The sequence below is a fragment of the Pagrus major genome, chromosome 11 (assembly GCF_040436345.1).
Source record: "Pagrus major chromosome 11, Pma_NU_1.0".
NCBI lineage: Eukaryota > Metazoa > Chordata > Actinopteri > Spariformes > Sparidae > Pagrus > Pagrus major.
In genome coordinates, this window is record NC_133225.1 from 3,795,272 (window position 1) to 3,818,226 (window position 22,955).

Consider the following 22,955-nt stretch of genomic DNA (forward strand, 5'->3'; position numbering starts at 1 on the left):
AAAAAATAATCACAACTGAGAGAAGGGAGTTGAAATGTGCTTGTCTTCATTTATGTGACCTATTTTTATATAGTGTCTATATATATAAAGAAGTCTATTTCCATGTATTTGTGCCACCTGCACCCAACAGTGCATTACAGAAAACACAATTCTAACATGAGGGCAACATTATTTGACTGGGCGACAGACTCATGTACAGGGAACTGTAGTTGACAAAATGCATCGTCATTGGAGGGGAAAATTAAGCGGTGGCAAACGGACAGCTGTTGACGAAGAATCAACCTCGATAAGCGAATCATCAGAAAATGACCATGAATACACGTAGCATTGTTCTGTGTATAAAATAAAAATAATATTAGGGAAATACTTCATCTTTGCATTGTGTGTTTTGGTGCGCTCCAGAAGAGTTTTTGATCTCAAATTGGGCCACATTATTAAGTGCTGGAGTGGCTGATGTAGATACATGCTGCTATATGCATCTCTCTATCACATCAGGGGGTTTAGGAAATGTAAAATTACTGAACAAATGCATCAAAATGTTAACATTGTTGTTGTAATGGTCGAGCAGTTGACCAAGTCACTGGACTGAACCTCCCAACTCACTGTTCATATTTTTGCAACTTTTACTGCCCCAACTGGGATTTGGGGCACTATCGGCGTCTTTCACGTGATCAGGAAATGAACCACAAGAGGCCAATATTCCCAAAGTTGCACTAGTTATTTACCAAGGAAACAACTAGAGAAAGTGGAAAAGTCAAATAGGCTAAGACAAACTGTATTTTACAAAGCAACCATCTAATCTTTAATGAACTGCCTCTCTGAAATCCAAAGAGCACATTGCGTACTGAAGTCAAATGGCCTGGACATACAAGGAAAAAAAGAAAGGAAAGAGAATCTAGTTACACGGCTTTCACTCCCCAGCAGTGAAAGGTATCAGGCTAAAATCCCACTGAAGTGTGTGTGGCTGTAACAGGAGGTCAGCAGTTAAATGAACTTCTGTTCTATTTTACTGAGAGGATCCTTCATCTGCATTGAGCTAGAAGTAATGAAAGTGTGGTGAAGCATTGAAGATTGATGCCAGGGAACTCCCAGACCTCTTCTCTCTGCTTTTTACCCACTCGCCTTCATCTATAAACACTCTGCCTCTTCTTTCCTGCCTTCCTGTTTTTCAACTGTTTGGCTTTGTGTGTCTGTCATTGCCTCTGTGTCTTTTTTCCTCACTGTGCCTCTCTTCTCTCTCCAGGACTCTTCCTCTAATTGTCTCCAGCTGTGTACCTCTTTCCCCCAGTGTCTCCTCTTTCCATCTCAATCTTTCTTGAATCTGCTTCCTAAAAAATAAAAGTGGCTACTCTGTCTAAACGAGGACAATTCAGCAATCACTCAGGCATCTGTGACCTATTCGGAGCTGAATTCATGTGCAATTGTGACATACACTGAGTAACATACAACGGCATCACATAATGATTACTGTTGGGTTTGGATATGACACCTAGATTCCACCGGGACATTGAAGAAGCACAGAAATCAAGGAAAATCTGACTAAATAAGCTAAATCTCAGGTCTACTGTATCAGCCGGCAGCATGTCACACTAAGTAAACAACCATACAGTCGTGTTGTATCGATATATGTGTGCTTGGGTGTTAGCAATTTTCGAAAAGCTACTCAACAGATTTCGCTGAAATTTGCTGGAGGTAGAGTCATGGTTGAAGGAAGCACTGACTAGTTTTGTGTTAATTGCCACTACTTGGCCATTTATTAGAACACCTGACACTTTGTTCTCCTGTCTCCTGAAAAATGTGTTGATACGCTTAATATACTGCAACAGCAAATACAGTCTGAAGGAAACATGATGCATCTTGAATCATTTTGACAACATGAAGAAAGAAACCTTAATGAGTTTAGATGCAAAATGTCTGTACTGAGCTTACCTGCAAAACATTAACCCACAACAAATTGATTAAAGCACTGACACCGGTTTTACGTTCATCGTTATCCAAACCAAGTGTCCTTGAATAGTTTGTTTTTTTTAGCTAGGATGGCAATGGAAAGTCTCTGGGTCACTGGGGTGGGCTTTAAAGGGCTCATCCTCATAAAAATGGAATCACACAAAGTCTATTGTGTCTATTGATTTTTATGTAGCGGCCACAACCAGAACTGTATGTCATATGATGCACCCATGTCTACTTTGCCTTATTTTTGCACAATAAGATAAGGCACAGTGTATTCAAAGTTGTCACTTCACCTTCTATTAAGGAGCTGTTTCAGTATTATTCAATAGTGACTACGTTATAAGCTCTGAGTGAGTTTCTGCTCAAGTCTCCTTTTCTCTCAACTTGACTCCAGGTGGTTTGAAGCAGTAATCATTTGAAGAATAAAGTATCCAGTAAAGTGAAAAGTTTTCAATGAATAATGGCCTATAAGTTTGACTGCATTTTTGGGGAGTTTGATTTTATTTAAATGTTTTTTTTTTTTCTTTTTTCTTTTTTATCCCAAGTGGTTATTGACTGGGCACTTCATTTGCCCATTCGCGGTGGACTTTGATGATGGAGGGTGTAAAAGGGAGTGTTAAACTTAATGACATACCAAAGACACGAGCTGGGAGGTTTTATATAACTGATCTCCAGTCAGATCTCAGATGTCAAACGCATGCACGGGCACATGCATGCAGTCTTCATGCATGTGATCCCAGCCCTGGTGAGGGTTTAATGGAAGCTGTGTAGGAGCTATATTGAAGGTAGAGCTGGTTTAACTGGGCAAAACACACACACACACACACACACATGGTCAGATCCACTACTTAACTCTACGTGTCGGCCTAGCTTGCGTTCTCTCAGTCACATTAGTATTTGTAAATGCATCACAGCACCCTGCGGTGCTCTTAGTCTTTATAATTGTGTGCTGAGAGGCTCTGGTCAGTAACTTAGCTCAAATAGCTTTTAACCACATTTATCACATTTCTGTCTATATCCAGCACTCACGTAACATCCATTACCTTGAGTCAAATGAGCAGTTTTAATCTGACCCAGGTGGCTTGTACCAGGCTTTCTATACACTCTGCCTCGGTTAACTACAGAGAGGTCTCAGTATGGATCGCAAATGTCTTCATGCCTTATGCTGATTAGGGGTACTGAGTAAATGGTGTATTAGAATGTAATGGTAAGATCTGTTAAGGTTGGGTATAGAAAGTTAACAGCTGCTCCATCGTCTTTATGTTTCATGTTCTTGTGCTTGTGTCTGACAAAATCTCTCAAACAGGAGTAAAATCTTCTCTGTTGAGGATGTGTCGATTTTATGGTTGTTTTCAACTGGGGCCAATGCATATCAGCCTGTTCACTCTCCCAACGTATCTAATACGGCAGCCTAAAAGTGGCGTTACGCTTCTAAAGATGATGCTGTAGTTAGCCCTCTAACCTCCTTTATGCAGTCGCCCCTGTAATGCAGTAGTATGGAAAGCAACAAGAGGCTGAGTTGGCAGGTGGTTGGATGGCTCATACACAGGACCTTCCCCAAGGAGACCGGGTTTGAGTCCTGAGTGACAAAATGTCAAAATTGATTTGTTTTTAAGTTATGATACACGCATACGTAAGTTAACTTATGTAAATAACGTAGGTATTTTAACTAAAGGGAATGATCCTTTCCAAAACGTGACTGTTTTACAATGTTATTAACAGTCCAAAAGTCGTAACATGTGAAATGTTCGTCAGCAAACTTTACTTTGAAAGTCTAACTGGAAGTTGCATACTTATTATTGCTGACTTGTCTGCGGAGCCCATCACATGCAAAATTGACACTTGATGGGAAAGTAGATCGTAATTAGCACTGTGTGAAAAAAATTCACACATTTCAGTGAGGGTCTGGCAAAAAAGCTTTGGTCCGACACAAAAGTTGTACTAGTTCAATGTTTGCCCCAATGCAATGGACGTCAACTGACAACCCACTGTGTTGAGCATTCAAATACATGCAACCCAAACAAGGGTTTGGCTTCAGGTTCATCATGTGCTAGATTCAATAGCCTTAACCTTACCCACATTTTTGTAACCCCAGGAACTTTCCCTGGGACTCAGATATTTAGGGGGGTAATGTTAAGTATTGAATTAAAAACGTGGACAACTGAATGACAATTTGATGCGTTTTTAATTCTAGGTGACATTATGGCATACAGGAAGGTGTGTGACGCCCAGGGTGGTCCACTGGTCGGTGAAGTCCTGCACTGCTCTGGAGGTCTGGATCTGGACTGGGACCTGGACAAGGAGGAGCTACAGGAACCAGGACCCAGCATGGACCGCATGCAGATGCAACATGTAGACTGCCAGCGATCAGGTAGGATTTGCTTTAAGTGGTACACACTCACAATTTCCTAAAACCTTTGTGCTAGTGAGGGTTGAAATGCCCACATCAACTGTCACAGTGCCTCAGTGACCAGCACATCCCAGATTTTACCTTGACATTCATTTTCCTCGCAGTAAACACACAGTTAATACACAATTTGTAATTGCTGTCTAATCTCAATTCCTTTGTGAACAGGTAATTGTAATACAACAGCCATTTTACAACTCATAACACACGAAGATGCATATCACAGTGTGTCATGTCATGCAGCTGGTCCCACTTAAAGCAATATGATGTGTTTATGAAGAGGTGATTATTATGCTCTACTAACAGGACAATTACAGCTCATATTTAATGTAAATGAATAATGTCTGATTGATGTCAGGACAGTTAACATGATGAATTTGTGAATTATTTATAAAACATTTTCCCACATTAATGAGCATCCCGCGGCTCATTACTGTCAAACAAAGCAGGGATTTCAGGAGTAAAAAGTATTTACTCAAATCATCTGCTTAACAATAATACATCTCATTTATATTGTTTACTTTTGCTTTATGACATGTGCTAATGTGATCTGCCTTAATTTTAATAAGGATAGGCTTGTTTACACAACCTTTTCATGCCAGATTCAGTATACATGTGTAAGATCTCATCTGATGCATGACTTTAACATGCTTACAATAAAAACATAATCCAGTGTTCTTTGTGTAATTTACGAATTTAGGTCCGTAGATTTTTTCAGCATGCCAAAACACGTTTCCTTCTCAGGCTTTTGATGATCTTAAAAGGTATTTTTGCACAGAAATTCTGCAGAAACTCTTACACATAATTTGAAACAACCTGCCACTGTGAAAAAAGAAATACTGTATTTAATGTGAGAAGTTTGCCACTACCAGGAGATGCAGAAGTGAAAAACTTCATAAGTACCCTAAAGCTAGACTTGAGTTCCTCAGCTTTGAAGGACTCTGTTTTGAATTGTGCCTGAAGTTCTGTATCAGTGGCAGTTTTCTATCCTCACAAATGCCTTCTCAAGAAAATGGGCTATTCGTTCCAAAACTCAAGACTTAGTTACATTTTTATTCCATTTCCCATTTACAATTTGTTTTCCACCATTAAATTAAAGTTGAAGTCTGGTGGTAAGTTATAAACAAACCCAAATGTCTCTTTTTTAGAAAAGTCCATTGACGCTAAGCATGCAGTGATTTTTATGTCTTTTCTCTTGATCATGATGATATTGGAATTTTTGTTTTGACCATGACATTACATATTTTGTTTTTATGTCATTGTGATCTCAATGAACCAGAGAGTCTTCTTGAAATCATCAGATTGAAAATACCAAGAGTCCACAGCCATGCTAGCAGCTCTGAAAGGCTGTGCTTAGGCAGAGCAGTGCTTTAAGCAAAATACTAATGTTGGCAAACAAACATACAATTACAGTCCTAACATGTTGATGTTTAGCATGTATAATGTTTTCCATGTCCATCATCTTAGTTTACCAAAGCATTGATCTGTTAAAATTTCATCCTGATGATGGCACTCAGTTGGACTATTAAAAGGCGAATAAGTGGATTACTGATTACCGACACCAAGCTTATGATGACGTTTAGCCAATGACACTAAACATAACCTGAATGAAACTCTAAAACATGGCCTCGTCAACTCTCCTGCCAGAGTCACGTCAGATAGATTTTCATCAGCAATGGTGGTTGTTCAACAAATTAAGACAACAAATCCCATGCTTGCTTCGTCTATTGTTTTCACTGAGACCTCTAGCAGCAGAAATTACATACATCATTTCACTGATTTAATCTGATTATTTGCTGGTTTCTGAGTGTGTTGAAACAGTGCAGGTCAATTTGACACATAACACACTTTTTTTTTTTCTCTTTTATTCTTATTTCTCACTATCAGGGTGTTCAGACCCAGGCCCTGACCCTGACCCTGAGCTGATGGAACCCATCCAGCCGTCTGTCTCAGTCTCACCACATGGACGATTTGAACGACTGCAAGAAGATCCCAACTACATCTCCCACTTCACCAGGGCTCCGGGCCATAAAGGGCAACGACGACTCCACTGCTTCCTGCTCAGGTAATTCAAGGACTGGAGTTGTCGAACTCAAGTCAGATATTCCCTGCTGCAGGGCACTGGAGGGTCATCTTTACAACTTGTATATATTTTGGTGATCTCGTACAGCAGAGTTAAAAATAGCTGGTGTCACCAAATCCACCAAAATGGACAATGTTATGAATTAACATTTCAAGCACAAGTAGTGCAAAAAAAAAAAATCAAACAATTTAGAGGACTGTGAAGTGTTAAAAGTGATAATGTGGAATATTTACAGTCCATGCCCTCTTGCTGATGTGACCTTACGTAACTGTTTTGCATTGTTGTTCCATCCCCTGTGATTGCCAGGAATTGTGTAACACTGAATGAGCAAGAAAATGTTGTTAGAGCTGTTACTTAGTTGTGGGTCGAGTAGAGATTGATGTCCATAGTGATGATTTTGGGCCTAGGTACAATGCACACTAGCTTAGCTGTGTCAAAGTAGCGTGACGAGAAGCTTTGATTTCCATTGTATAATTTCCTCCAACTCTTTTTTGGGTCCCATGCCAAGGGTATTGAGTATTTGGATGGCCACAGCGTGGGCAAACCACCAGCTGCATGATTATGAGTTTCTTCCTTGCTCCTACACAGAGACAATATGGAAGAAACCTTATTTTACAAAAAATCTATTGAAAACAGTGCAAAGACAATATGTTTCATGTTTTATTTTTGTTATTCTGAATTTGATGCTGGCAACATGTTTCATACAAGCTGAGACAGGGGCAACAAAAGACTGGGAAAGTTGTGAAACTGATCGTCCCAACTGATTTAGAGTCCGGATTGTAAATCATTTATTTACGACACAGAGGGTCCAAAAATGAATGGGTGATTGAATGCATGTGAAAACAGAGAAGGCCATTACATTGAATGGCTTGTTTCCTGGTTTTATTGCTGCAAAGCTTTTCTCATGTCCTCTAAATCATGGACTGAATCATAGACACATGGTACAGCAATGGTCACTGATAAGCCACATTATGGAAATATATCAGCATGGCTTTACAAATAAACTTTTTCTTTGTGTAGATTTAACTGGATGTTGGGAAGTGCCTTTGTCTCCGTACTCCAACAACAATGTTTTGCACATTTGCCAGTCACCCTGACACTCATGCTTGATCGTGCCTGTTCTCAAATTATCATCTAACCATTATATATTTCTATTACCCCATTCATTGCCATAAAATAACTGCACAGGATAGGGCAGGGGTGAGGCCTGAGTACCCTTTGAACATTCCCGGGCACCAATTCCAATTAACACAGCACCACATAGAATGGAAAGGTTGCATGCTCTCTAGATAAGCACCACTGCAGGGTGCTTCATGTCAAGGTCTGAATGGTGCCCTTAGACATTGAGCCACTTGCACCAATTCTGACTTTGTTGCTATGAAGGTAATACCAGCCTATCAAATATGAAACTGCACATTAGGCACAATCAAGGTTTTTCTTTAAGGTGCTTTACCTTGGAAACAGTAGCTTGCTGAAAAATCTGAACATGAAGTCTACTTTAAGCTTTTTTCGGGATCATCTTACTAGGTTTTTTCAGCCCTTATTCTAATCAAACCCCATCAACTCCATTCATAGGTACTTCCTGGCAGGGATGGGGCTTTTTGTCCTCGGCCTACTGATCGGCTGGTTCGCTCACACACCTGCTGTCAAACCACCTGTGCCCCCCTCTGACAGCTCAGACCTGCTGGAGGAGCTGCTGAGAGGAATCACAGCCAACAAGATAGATGCTATTCAGAGGTAAGCTTACTGAATGAATTGCGCTTTTTGTTGTGGACAGAAGGTGAAAATAAATGCTGTAAGTGGAATGTGACATTGTGCAGATCCACCGCTCAACAGCCCTTTACAACTTATGCTGGCTTCACGGGGAGAGTGAGGTGCTGAGTTGTTGTTAAATGGAAACACAAGCACAAAACAAGGCTTAAATGTCAAGGTAATATCTTGCAGCATGGATGTTCAACAGGAGACAGGATGCAATTTTTCTTGTAACACTGACCATGATTTTACTTAACCTCAACCAACCAAAAACAAACAACTTAACCGTAAAGACAAAGTGTCTTGTTTCTTGTTATCACATGCTTTGTCTACCTCAACCAAGCTGATCTTCTTAACAAAAAGTCAAACAAAATAGACCAGTGTTCAAATCTTGTCTTGTACAAACAGCCAACGCTGGCATATGGACACATTCCTTCCCCAACCTCAACTAAATTGTTTTACCTAAACCTAACCAGATTAAACCATAGTGACAAAAAATCTGACTCTGACACGTCAGGCCTCGTGTTCAGTCCAAGACCTCCAAATTACATTTTCTGATCTGCCGGACATCATTTGTTTGTCCCTTCCAAAACCATAACAAATTACTGTTTGATAAGTTAATGTTATACCATTTATAACTTATGGCTAAGGTTTGGTGAATGTGAATAGATGGCACCTGCTGAAATGAGACCAAATGTCAACTTTGGCCCTGAAGTCTCTTTACATCTCGTCTTTTACCAGCAGTCAGGGTTGTTCATGTAGCCTTCAGACTGCTGTTTGCTTCCTGGCCGCTGCCAACAGTTCACATTGGTTTCTTGTAATCATGGCCACAATATTCCCTTAACCTGAACACAAGTGCCTTTTAGTCGCCCAAACCTAACCAAACAGTAACCATATAGACCATCAGGTTAGTGTCCAGCTTTGACACTGGAGCCCTTTCGCATGCTGGTATCTACCGACAATCTTAGTTTATATAATCATGACCAGAACCTTAACCTAGTGGTTTCCATTGCCTAAACCTAACCAAATCTCAACCATAAAGAAACAGTCAATGACCAAATTTTGGGTTTAAAATGTAGGTTTGTCAACTTGTTGATACAGTGAGAGAGACGTGAGGGAATGCATACTGGTGATGAAGGTACTGTAAGAAGGATAGAGAAAAACTAAATTTGAAAAGAAAAGAGGATTTTAGAGTTGTTGGAAGAGCAAAACAATGCTGTCCAATGAAGCCCCCTAAGTCTACGATCGCCATAATCAACAGTTTAAAAAAATCTAGCCAGGCACACATCTATTTATTTCCAAAGAGGAAGGAAAAGAGATGACGATGGTAGAGTGAAAGTGGAAACGAGAGATAACGTCTCTCCACAAGGTAGCAAATCTTTTTATTCCAACTCTGATACAAACCTCTGTCAACCTGAACACTGCCTTCTCCAAGCCAAAGGATCATGGGATGCCTGGGTATATGTGCCTCTGTGAGATAACTGGCTTTGCCACTGAACTGAGACAATCATGTCACCATGGCTTCCCTTTCTGAGTTTTTCCACAATTTTCATTATTTATTTTCTCATATTTATATTTCTAGGTGCCAGAAACAACCCACGCACCCATCCATAACTAGCAAAGACCCACTTATAGTATTATATTATATTTAGCAGTGGCCTCTGTCTACTCTGTTGAGATGTTGAAAGATACAGCCCCATATTACTTACTAAACATCAAACTGTTTTTGACCTGTGCTGTACAATTAACCACTTTTTCACAAAGTTGAGGATTCAATTAGATAATTAAAGATGAGATCCAACAGAAACATCCATTCAAGCAGCAATATGAGGTCATGTTATGGTTTTGGTCACTAGACCTTATGACCTCTAAACATAATTTCCTTTGTGCTATGAAGCAGGAGAACACTTATCAGTCAAAACTGTGATATCAAATTATTATATTTAAACAATCCAGTCTATAAGCCTGGAAATCAATCATACTCAACTCATCTGCAAGAGCGAATTGCATTCATTACCATGATTTAGCACCATGGCAAGAACTATCTGCAATGTTGTCAAATATGGAATTTGGTAACACTTTATAATAACCATCATTAATATATGGTACATGTATAGTTAATTCAACTTAAGGGAATAGTTATTTCACTTTTAACAAATAAATGCTTTAATAACCATTTATTATTATTATTATTATTATTATTATTATTATTTATCAGTTGTTTCATGTAAAGTTGCAACTGATGCTTATAGTACTTTGTAAATGGTCAATAAATACTTCGTAGTTAATCTTTAAACATTATTTGGATGGCCATTAAAAAGTTGCAACTGATGTTTATAAAGCTTTTCAACTGCTCAATAAATGGTTCATATAACCTTATATTGTTTAACAGTGAAATAACTATTAACTAAAGTCTAATTAACTTTCAATTTACCATTTATTAATGATAATTATTATAAAGTGTTCGCCTGACTTTTTTGTCACACCCCTTTGCATCTCATACAGCTGCACAAATACAAATACAATTTTTGAAAATGACCTTTTCAAGACACGGAACTACCATTTATGGATTCTCTGGGTTGGCAGTCACGAGTCACGGCTGTACTCTGTTTATATAAGTGGGAGATTTGAAGGCAAATAATGTTATGCAGGGACCTTTTGGAAAGGGTTTAATGAATGGATGCTCATGGATTAATTCTGCCAGGAGCTCTCAGGAGTTGACTCTTTCATTCAGCCAACAACACATGTTTCTCTGCATTCAAACCTTCAGGTTTTCCTTTGGCTTGATAATTCTATTTACTTTATCAGGCACAGACAACTGAGAAATAAAGCTGACTGAGTTACTTTGCATTGAGTCTCGGAGAAGAGAGGCAAATGTGAGAGTGAGAGAGTGGCAGACAAAGTGAAAGAGACACATAAAAGGAGCTATGAAGTCAGAGAAAGACCTAAGAGAAGCAGACTAAGGAGACGATGGCAGTTGCCGAGCATATTCTAACAGCTCCGTATGACTGTACAGGGGAAATATCGCAGTCTGAATAACTTGCTGTTTGGTTTGTGGGATTCTCACGACATGACTGATTAAATAATTGTCACATCTGCCTGAGTAGCTCCATATTCAATAAAATAACAATCAACACATATATTGTTTGGAACATGAAGACTGTGCAGACAGATGACTTCTGCTTGTTAGTTTACATTTCCCACTCTTCCTTGTTTCTTAGCCAAATGTTGTTATTTTTTCCCTTATGGGGAAAACATAGCAGACTTTTTTTTTCACACTCGTCACTGTAGAAACTTTATGAATCCAATTCTTTTTCAATTTACACTTCAAAGAGGTGTGCGAGAATGCAGAGTTACTCTGAGAGAAACTGGATTAAGTTCAAATCCCTAGAAGATGGTTTCCCACTGCGAGTATCTTGGCCCGTTTAATGCTTATCTCTATAGCTAATTATACTACTGTAATAAATTCACTCTAACATCTATAGGGAAGTGCATCAGAGCATTTTATGTTTTTTTGTTTCTCTGCATATAGTCCCACACATATCTTAAATGTGAACAATTGCATTCAGTTTGAGGGTTTTTACCATTGAACTGAGTGATTTTAGGAGGTAATCCTTGAAATGCTTTTTTTTAAGCGCTGGGATGTAATTGCTACTGATTCTCGCTGGCTGATGTCTTGGGGTGACAGATCTTTATCTAGTTTATACAGCTTTATCTGGATGATGTATATCTTGCTGTGCTGGCGCCAGGACAACGACCGTCATGGATCACTATCTGTTATGCTTGGAGTGTTTCCGCCGTGAATTCTTTGTTTGTTCCTTGATTTTTCTGAAGAAGTACTCTCTTGCCTACGAATGCATCACAGCATGGACCTCACTTGACCAGGGACAAGATGGATGGTGGAGCTAAATATCTGCTATAGCTTCTACTTACTTGCCTGTAGTCTATTTAGAGCGGCATTGTTTCTTCAATTGTATATTTCAGTAGGACTGATAACCGCACTTGTTGCATTGAGATTTCTACTCAAAAAAAGTTACCACCTCCCTTTAGTTACATCAAATCTACAGAGAGCTGAAACATGGACAGACTGTTACTTCCAGGAAAACATTAAAGTGCCAAACAGTACCAACCATTGATCTTAAATTGTTTTCGACAGTTTTGCTAAAATAGAAATCTATTTCTATATGTAGATATTTAGATAGATAAAGAACTATGTGACTGTTGCTAACAATACAATAGGTCTATTTAAATGTACGATACGTATGTAATTTTAGCTCTTAGGGCTCTCTCAATCAAAGTAGAGTGGGATCATTGTCAAAGAACCACCATAGCTGATGATCATATCTGACCTGACTCAGGCAGAAATAATTAAGGAAGCGGTATTATATTTAATATATAAAGTTTTATACACATTAAGTTTACTCATGTTTGGTGTCATCTTTCCTCACTCTGACTCACTCCTGGAAGTTAAAGCGACAGGCAACCCAAATGAACGCACCACTGCAGTGAACAAAATAGTGAATTCTTCTTGGTTTAACATTTTTGGAAACATTTGGGATGATGTTAGTACACAACTTAACAAAATGTATATGTAGAGATCTTCTTGTGATGGGACCACACCAGCCGCGACGTGCGTCAACATGTTTATGTATCATGGGTCCGACCACACCAATCTTCAAACTTGGCCTTCGTTTTAAGTTTCATGACTATCTTACACGGTTGTGAAGGACATATAAACACCTGGGAAATTACTTAAAACTGTTTGTAGTTCCTACTATTATAGGTCTCTCCAGGACCACACTTTGCCATGATGACACACACAGACAGACAGACAGACAGACACACACACACACACACACAGAGAGACTAACAAGGTGAAAAAACATCACCAGCTGCCTCTGCCAAGGCGGATAGCGAAAGTCTAGTCTGTTTTAGACATTTTAATGCAGAAATGTTATATATTATATAGTTAACCCCCATTTCTTTGTAGTTTCTTTGCAGATGGCGCTCTTTTCATTGTCCTTTTAGGCATGGTAGCAATCTCTGCTCGTGCTGACTACTTATGTTTATTTTTTAACTAGGAATGTAAAACCTGCATAATATGGGTGCTCTCGGACTCCTTCATCAACACTAAGGATACCACCAGTTCCTCTTCTGCGTATTTGAAAAGCATCATTTATGTCTTTCAGTCTAAGAAAAATGGATCCAAATATGTCCATATGCAAAATATGAGTCATCATGTATCTAAAAGACTTAAAGAATCAAAAAGCCTTAAACAGTCATTTCATAACTAAACTGACAAAAATAGTGTTTGAGAAATCTTGTGAGAATAAAAAGCTCAAGAAGTCAGTCACAGTTAAATCCTTGTGCAGTTCTGAAGATTACAATAATTATAAAGCTATCCACGCTGTACAAGCTGGGCTTAAAGTACCCACAATTTTACTCAATACTTGACTTGTGTGCCTCCGTCAAGGTGGTCTGAACAGGTGGTAAATGAAGGCGTACAAAACTGAACACAAAGTGTTCGTTTCAACAAAAACTTTAAAGAATAACAATTTGACAACGTGAACTAGCTTTAAAGAGAGAAACAGACATTGATATATGCATATGTACAGCTCTCTGGGGATTTGAAGTGTTGAATACAGTTAAAAATAATGAAAGAAAACACAGAATAACTGAACATAGCCTGGCCTGGAGCCCCGAAGTGGAAAACTGTTTGTTCTACTTAAGCTTTCGCTTGCCAGCTGATTACACCGCTAATTTACTTTGTCCAGTTTTAAGTGAAAAACTTTAATTTATTCTGACATTTCAAAGACTTTCAGATGAGCTGAACTCTTTGTGGAACTCCTGTAAAAGAGAAGGATTTCAGGAGTTTTGTGTGAGAAAGCTGAGCTACCTGGAAACAGATTGTGGAGGGAGAGCGGCTGAACGTAGGAGTGCTTGTTCACTAGAGTCATGTCTCGGTTAAAGTCATTGAGGGGTTTTATGGAGTGAAAGCTGCTTCAGACACTAATCACTGAGGCGGAGCTATAGTTAATTCTCACCCGCTGTGTTCGGCTGCATTTCTCACAGAGTCCTCGCCACTAAAACAGCTTGTTTCTCGGAGGAATGAGGATTATTGAGACATATATGGAAGAAATATAAGAAATTATATTTGCCATTTATTCAAAAACACGTTAATGTTGGTGCCTCCAATATGAGGGTGACACAATGTACTTTGCTGGATAATGGAAGAAAATTTGAAGGTATTGGTTCAATTTGGTGACTGGACTCCTCAGAAGGGTGTGAACTGAATCTTAAATGGTGCAAAAATTGCTCTAACTATATGTTTCTGATCTCGACTCTACCAAATACCACTTTAGTGTATTTCAGTTCACTGTTTCAGATTTTCCAGCTGCAGCAGGTAGTCATAATAAAAAGTTCAGTGCAAGACAGCAGATGGAAATGTTAGTGACTAGTTGGTGAACATCGTGCAGCATTTAGCAGCTAAAGAGACAGATACTTCTCAGGGTTGGGTGGAGAACCAAGCAGAGTTAAAAGCATAGTGAATATAGGAGCTATAGTATAGTATAATATAAACAGACATGTGGGGAGGGAAAGAAACATGACACTAAATGAATGCTCATATTGCTTTGCTTCTGCTGGATGTTGTAAACAGGCAACTGTAATGCTGATTTAACAGTTTTTTACTACTCTTTAATATTTCACTGGTTAATAAAAAGCACATCCGAGTTATGCAAATGCAGATCAAAACACTACAGGATTAGCAGAGTGGTAAGGGAGGCTGGTGGTCCTCCAGTGTCCAATGATGAATAGACAACATTGAATATATTTCTCAATGTGTTTTCTAAAGGTCTTTTTTATCTAACCCTTAAAAAAACTGTTTAGTGGGAATACAGGTACTTTGGCGCCACCCTTCAGGGGGGTACCGCCAAAGCATTGGTGTTTTGTTGAAGACTAAGATCATTTGTGAAAGAGGTGGACAGAATTAAGCGTAAAATAAAAAGCGCCTAATTAAACATGAGGCGGCTTATGAATATCACCCCCTGTAGATGTACAGTGCGTCTCCTGTCGCTCCGATTCTGAACATTTTCCCAGCATGACCCACGAGTCTAAAGGTTCTCATCTGCCGCCATGTCAATGCAGCTCATTTCGCTGATTACTTCCTCTTCTCATTAAAGAAGTGTTAATCAGGGAAATCAGCTGCTTTAGTGACTGATTGCAGTGACTCTCTGGCCATGATAGCACAGGCACTTATCTACATCAGCCATTTGTGGATGAATTAACATGAGTGACTTATATTCCAAGGTTTTTATGTTATTTTGGTGCCCCCTTGATGATTTATGCGTGTGTGTCAACTAAAGACTGTGGATATTATGTACAAAAGACTTACTTATTGGCTACTGCGTGTCCCTGAGAAATGTACTAGGAGGCATCAGGGATAATTCATGTTGATAGTAACACAATATATTGCATGTAGCCATAGCAACAGCACTTATACTAAAAGCCTACCTCCAGTATATTTTGGTGTTTTTGTGATATTTCCATGATTTCATATTTTCCTTTCCTGACAGTGTGGATGAGCCATACCGATCGCCAAATATTTTCTACGACTAATTTATATAATTACGTGTGACTATAGTAGAATCTGGGAGTCATATGTCATCCACCAATAGGGGTTAGAAAAGCTGCGTGGCTCCTTTAAGAAAAGAAGGAGGGACGACGGTGATGGTGTTCAGACCAGACCGGTGTTAGTGACCGGAGCAGAGGGGGAAGTTTAGCAGGGAAGTTGTGTAGGTGCAGTAGATGTACAGTAGGTTACAGTTTGACCATGAAAAACTAATATTCACGCTATTGCTTGTTCATGCTAATATTGATGCTACCGCTAATCCACGCACATGTTGTTGATCCTGCCAGAGCAGGATGTTAATCATTTAATAATTAAGTGTGACTATTAATCACGACTCCATTCTCTGTTCGACAAAGAACATTGACCATTACACAGGAATAAAATCTGACTGGAGGTGGGCTTTAAGTTCTCACACCATGAAGAAAATGTCCTGTTGTACATCAGTGCAATATATAAGTGTAATTTAGTTTAACACTAACAAAAATGAAATACCTGAGAGTAGGACTAGTACTCACACCTAAACCCAACGCGGTTAATTGTCAATGCAATCTGCCCTGTACCCTGAAACGTTGTCCACCTTCTATAATTAAGATGGCTGAACAGGAATTTGCCTGATGTGCGTAGCTTAAAAATACCTTTACAGAGGAAAAACTGACAAACTACACAATATAAAGATTCCAATGTTTTAGCAAAATTACTGGCAGTTTCTGATAAACATTATGTTTGAAAAAACTAGAGCTGCAATGATTTGTCAATTTATTAGATGATTGGAAGAACATTTGATTGCTGGTTTCAGCTTCTTAAATTTAAGGATTTGCTGCTTTACTTTACATTTATTCTAGCAAATGAAGGGTCTTTGTGTTTTGGACTATCGGTTGGACAAGAAGCAAATTAATAACATCACTTTGGGCTCAGACAAAACGATAAATCGATAAATAAATAAAATAATCAGCAGAATAATTGATGATGGAAATAATTTCATCGTTAACTTTGAGAATACCAGCCAAATCAACTCTGAAAATGAAAGTATAAGTGCTAAGATTAAAGCTACTTTAAGTGCTATTTCTTTTTTTATTAAAATAAGTGTTAAATAGCTCTATTTTCCAACAATAACCACTGTGTTTTGGTCAGTAATCCATGTCTGTCCTCCTCATGCATTAAAAGAGCAAATCATTTTATTGTTTTCCTGCCCACTTCATCAGGACAGAACTTCATAAAGAGGTCGTCCTGTCTGATCTTGAACACGTAGAGAGCAGGATCCTCCTGTTTGCTGCTATGTCTGGAGATTACTGCCGAGCTTTCATGTGGTGACAAGTGAGGGGATCGCTAACTGCAGAATGGACAAGAAGTTAGCTAAAACGATAATTACGCATACAGCGGTTTTAATCAAATTAACTTTGCTTACATCTACATTTTTTTATTGTACTTGTCTTTCTTCTCTAAGGTTATGTTAATCCAGGTTACATATATCATTCTACGTGTATACATGCGTGCAGTCTTGCATTTTGCTGTATTTCCGCGCTGGTGTTTGTATGCATGTGGTACTTGGACTGAAACACAGCCCTCGTCGAAATAACACTGTGACAATATGACAGCCATATCTGTTACACTGTGTTTGGTTTTCCCAATAACATCAGACTCTGCAATATGATGCTGAATAGTTGAATACAAATCCACCGCATAATAAGTGAGACAACATCCGAACTGAGACATTATGCAATTTGCAGCAGTTACATTTAAATTATTCTAATGTTCAATGTCCCAGTGTTGGGTGTTGAAATATAGAGGAGGCATATTTTATTCTCATGAAGATGATTTCTTGCTGATACAAAGCGATTGCGGGAGGGAGAAAAGGAGCAGGGGGGAGGCAGATACACAGGGTGGGGAATAAGAGTAACAAATGAAGATGGAATGGGTGAGCAGGCGTCAGGGAGTGAATACAAATAGAGGGAGAAAGAGCATCCGAGGCCATAATACACAAGCTCCGTGTTGATGCAGTGCAAACTGCAAGGGTTTGCTGCAACGAGGAGAGCAAATGGTGACGGGGATTACACATTTTGTGGTACATTAAAACTTCTGTGATACAAAGGTTTGTTTTTCTGGACAGTTTTTTTCGCCAACTCGTGTTTAGGATAAAGTTTACTGTCACCTAAAGGCAATATTAGTTCATATTAGTCAAATATGTAGACTAGACTTTGAAAATTTTGGAAAAATGTATAATACCCACTGATTGTGGAAATCTCCATCTCAGCGGAGATCATTCCACTGAAGAAGACTGAGACACATGGTTAAAATATTCATGTAGACACCCTTCCAGTGTCATTTCTGGAGGCACTCCTCTTGCGCAATGTTTTGATGTGCTATTGAAGTCAGGTGATGTTGTATCAAGAGCAGGAAAGGTCCAAGTAGAGAGGAGTTCAGGGTGGATAAATGGGGTCAACAGGACTTTCACTTCACAGGACTTACCTTATATTAGTTAGATAAATTCACCCCGCATAACTAACATCATTATTTTAACTCAAACCGTGAACCTTCCCTCCACCTAACCCAGTCTATGGGCGCGAGGGAGTGATGACATGTTGGATTGTTAGCAGAGCTGCAGCAGTAGTCCTGTCTGTGTCTACATCAGATGTGCTCAGAGCCGCACAATCACTGTAGTTATGCATGTAAAACAGAGGAATATAGACTTTAAGCATAAGAATATGCTTTTGGTTGTGTTTATGCGCATAGAATGAAACATGAGTCATTATGTAGCATGTGTAGACACCTGAATTAATTATAACAGGAGCGTATTTGCTCCGTCAGACTTGCGTGAGATGTAAGACAGAAACTAGACTGAAATGTGTAGACATGCCGTTAGTCTGCTTGTGTCTCAGGTTAATTAGATAGGCATCTAATATCATTCGCAAAAAGTATAAATACAACTGAGGAGCACTAAAGAGTGAAGACAGACTGTGAAGCGATGCTCAAATCACCTTATTAGGTTGTTGTCTTTTCCTGACCTTGAAATTCACTTTACCTCTGTGTGGGATTTTTGTGTCTAAAGTGCACAGATGGGATGAGAGGTGCAAATATGAGGTAGCGAAAAATTTAGTTGTCGGTATTTTGGTGGAAATTGAGTCTTTGCAGTTAAAGGATGTGTCCATAGAGTGCTGTGGTAATGAGTCCTAAAATCTGGAAATTAGTTTTTTAGCACTTCTGGTTCCCTCGTCTCGAAGTCAGAAGGTTTTTAGAATGGGTTTTTGGCTTAATGCCTGGAATAAGGTCTGTGGTCACCACAGGCTTAAGATCTTTACACGTTTTGCTCTATGACATAAAACAATGCCCCACAATTAATTTATAAAGCGCTTATGTGTCTTTAAACCGGTAGTTGCTAACAAGTGGCTAAATGAGACTACAGAAGTTGTTGCGACATTAAATGCCATCATGCCGAACATGGAGACTCTAGTCCGTCTTTACAGGCCATCTTTAGTCACAAACTTGATCGCTGTTACAGAAAATGTGTACAGTAATTGTGTAGTAAGACTTCAGTGGCGGCGAAGTTTAAGTCATGTGACTGCAATATAATCTGTTTATAGCCTAACAACAGGTTTTTACTTCTAGTGATTGACTTTACGCTTCAAAAAATCACAAGGGTGGGGTTCATCTGTGAAGATTATCTTGCTGAACAAAACTTTTGAGTATCATAAGCCTGTGTTTGCCTCAGTTTGTTTTCGGCATTAATCCAAAATCCAATTCAAAAATCCCTTTTAGTCAAGGTTAACCAGGGTGGTACTAACTACAGGTTTAGCCTCCAAAAATACGTCATCCCTACGCCACTCTATACCATATACTGTATGTTTCTGGAGCAATGAGAAATAACAATAATGCTTAAAATGTAAATAAACTATTTAAATGCTTTCCAACCAGTAGACACATTTAAATATGCATCAAAACAAACATTTAATGTGGTGAATGCAGAAATGATGGGCAGTTTGTATTATCTGAATGTCAATAAGCGATTCTCACAGTATCTGTTGTCCACAGCTGCTTTATTCTGTATGAATTTCTCAGTTTGTTCATTAAATCCCTGCAGACATCTACCTGAAGATCAGATACATTGAAAATCTGCAGTCCGTGATTTGAGAGGCACCGTACCAGAGCACGGTGCTGTTATGCAATATGTGTGGCGCTGTGTTCACTTTGCACTGCTCTGCACCTCCCAGTCAACAACATGATATGAATATATGATTATTCATTAGTTGAGCTGTTGTCATCATGTGTCACTGCATTTTAGTCCTCGTGTTGCTTGTGATGTAACTACGTCACTAAGCGGCATTAAGTATCAGGGTCAAGGCCCTGTGATAATGGTGCTGAAACTGTGACAGCTGAATTTGAAGTGCTGTATCGTAGGCAACCGGATTTGCTCCAGTTTCTTGAAGACCTTTCAGCTCTCGTCCAAGAAACTGAAACAAATCCAGTTGCCTACGATACAGCACTTAGAATTACCATGATCTGGATGACTGAGAAACTTCATCAACATGTAGCAGCTGAAGTTTCACTGAGGTACAACAGGAAAAGTTATCTTTCTCCCTGACACATTAAAAAGACAATAAGAAAGTGGCACCAGCACATCCAACACCTGATATCATGCAGAAGCCAAAATGGGCTGTTTGATTGATAGTTGTTTGTTAGCCAACCTGTTTTTAGCACGTTATTCTCTGTCTGCCTTATTTATTTTGGCAGCTACACTCAGCTTTAGTTGTGTTCCCAACACCCTTTGGACTGAAGTAAGGCTGCCATGATTTGCATTTGATGCAGAGGAACATGTTATGTGGACCTGAGGATCAATTAAACTGATTGGTGTGATTCAACTTCATCTGTCCAGAGTCTTTCTAAGTGCTGTATCGTGGGCAACTGGACTGGGTTTCAGTTTCTTGAAAGAGGAGTAAAATAATCCGTCTATGTCAAACTGGAACGACCGTCTTTGAACAGAGGAGGTGGCCTACGACATTACCTATCATCAGTACTGAGTTCCCTCCCCAGACAGCTTAACAACCGTTCACACCTGGGCTCACCTAGCCCTAGCAACACACATGAAGGCCGGTTGGGTCAACGACCCACAAGTGGCCCTAACGACTCTGAAACTCAGAGCTCACACGTGTCTTTAGTGACTCTGTAAGGACACTCCCACGCAGAGTTTAAAAGCCTGCAGCTTCCCTCCAGTTAGTTAGAACTGAAGAAGCCTCTTGGATGAGAGGTGAAACGTCTTCAAGAAACTGAGTCCAGTTGCCTACGATACAACACCTACAATTACCATGACCTGGATGACTGAAAACCTTCATCAACATCTATCCAGAGTCAGAATAAAAGAAAGAAAAGAAACAGCTACATGAACATCATAAACAAAAGAATAAGAATGGAGAAAAAAGTTTTCCATTCTTTATCAGTGGTACGCAGATGGAACAGTGGGCTATGAGGAATAAATCATCTGAGGGCAACAAGTCTTGGTCAAAATTCATGGAAAGACTGGCCATCTGCATACTGTATAATATAGCTTGTGTATCCCAGCATGAACAGAGAAGAAAGAGCAACAACAGCAGGAATAAATAACAGACTGAGAAAGAGTGTTGATGGGTTTTTGCTGAGCATGCATGTATACTGTTCACTCAAGGCTGGGCTTCATTACAGGGATGCACACTCCCAAATCTGTGGATACAGCACAGTGGGTACCAGTGATATATGCTCTGTGTGTGTATGTGTGGGTATTGTTCTGGGTGTACGTATGTGGTCTCTTTGTCTGTTATTGCAGTAGTTGGAATTGATTTCCAATTTGTGTTTAAATCAATGTGAATGAGCCATACAGTAACATTTTCTTCAGGAATCCTCTTGTCCTGTTTTTCACTTTTCTCCGTCTCTAACTCAACACATACTTGGAATTTGAAATCATTTAGTAAGTAAGTCATTGTAACCACAGAAGAAGCTTCAATCCTGAATTTTCAACATAATTTAATCATATAAAAAATCCAAGCAACGGCGCCTTGACAGATTAAATATCCATGACCCTGTCGACTCGTGGTGTTAGATTTATATTACACAGCCTGCTTTTTGATGGGAATGTGATGAGATAGAAACATCTTGGACCTGGGAACGTCAAAGTCAAAGTTGTCATGACTACGTACTGATGGAAACTTTTTCTCTGCCTTTTAACGTAGTCAATTTATTGTTTACTGGTCAAACTGGCAATAGAGAAGTGTGTTTTTTTACTTTAACTTATCATTATGACGTATATGTTGATGCAAAACGTAATGGCTATAGAATAATTACATCATCAGCATTTAGATTGGTTCCCTATAAACCTTTGCTTTTCAAATGCAATTTTGTCGGCCACCAGGCATGATGACTTCGGGAAAATAAAGGCTGACTCGCTACGCTGTCAGGCTGGCAGCCTTTCATTTCTATCTGCCTTCACATCTCTGCCATAGGCTAGGCAGCTGCTTTAATGGAGTACTCCGCCCTGTAGGTTTGCAGTGTGGCTCTTAGAAGTTTTCAAAGTTAGCTTGGATTTACAATACTTGCAATGGATTCCAATGGTGACACACATTTACATTAATCCCACATCATTGTCTTTCTGACATGGAATCAGAGAACATACAGATTATGCTGCAGAAATGGAGAGTTTTGATACTTTACACACTGTGACATCTGCACCACCAAGAGGCAGGGAGCCTCCACTCTGTCAGGAGTCCAGACACACTCCATAGGGTCACTTACTCAAGATGGGTGTCTCTCTCTTAACTTTTCTTTCAATTAGTCAGACTTGATTGAACATCTCATAACAGCTTTGGGTAATTAATGACATTACTTCCCCTCGTCAGTGCCCAAAGGTAGAATTGTTATCGCCCCATGTGAGTAGAATCATCATCGCTCATTAGAGAACTTGCAGTGTCAAAAAAACTTATCATCTAAAGGCATTACAGCCCAGAACTGCAGTGATGACACTGATGTTGTCATCACATCAGTTGATGTGATTTTGGCTGGTCAAAAGCGCAGAAGTGTCATCATTGGTGATCATTGTCATCATTCTACTACTAGTAGAAATATAGAAGAAGAGGGTGTAAACATCATCAACAGGAGTTAAAGAATTTTATCAC

The 22,955-nt window shown here is 39.3% G+C and overlaps 1 protein-coding gene across 1 annotated transcript in view; it reads left to right on the forward strand.

Annotated features, from left to right (window-relative positions):
* The window catches only part of LOC141004351 (inactive N-acetylated-alpha-linked acidic dipeptidase-like protein 2), a 438,618-nt gene that overhangs the window by 147,473 nt on the left and 268,190 nt on the right, over positions 1-22,955 (forward strand). Inside the window, exons 4-6 of the mRNA XM_073475786.1 lie at positions 4,145-4,321; positions 6,245-6,422; positions 8,016-8,177. Coding sequence (XP_073331887.1) covers positions 4,153-4,321; positions 6,245-6,422; positions 8,016-8,177 — 509 coding nt within the window. The 5' untranslated portion in view covers positions 4,145-4,152. The remainder of the gene's footprint in view (positions 1-4,144; positions 4,322-6,244; positions 6,423-8,015; positions 8,178-22,955) is intronic.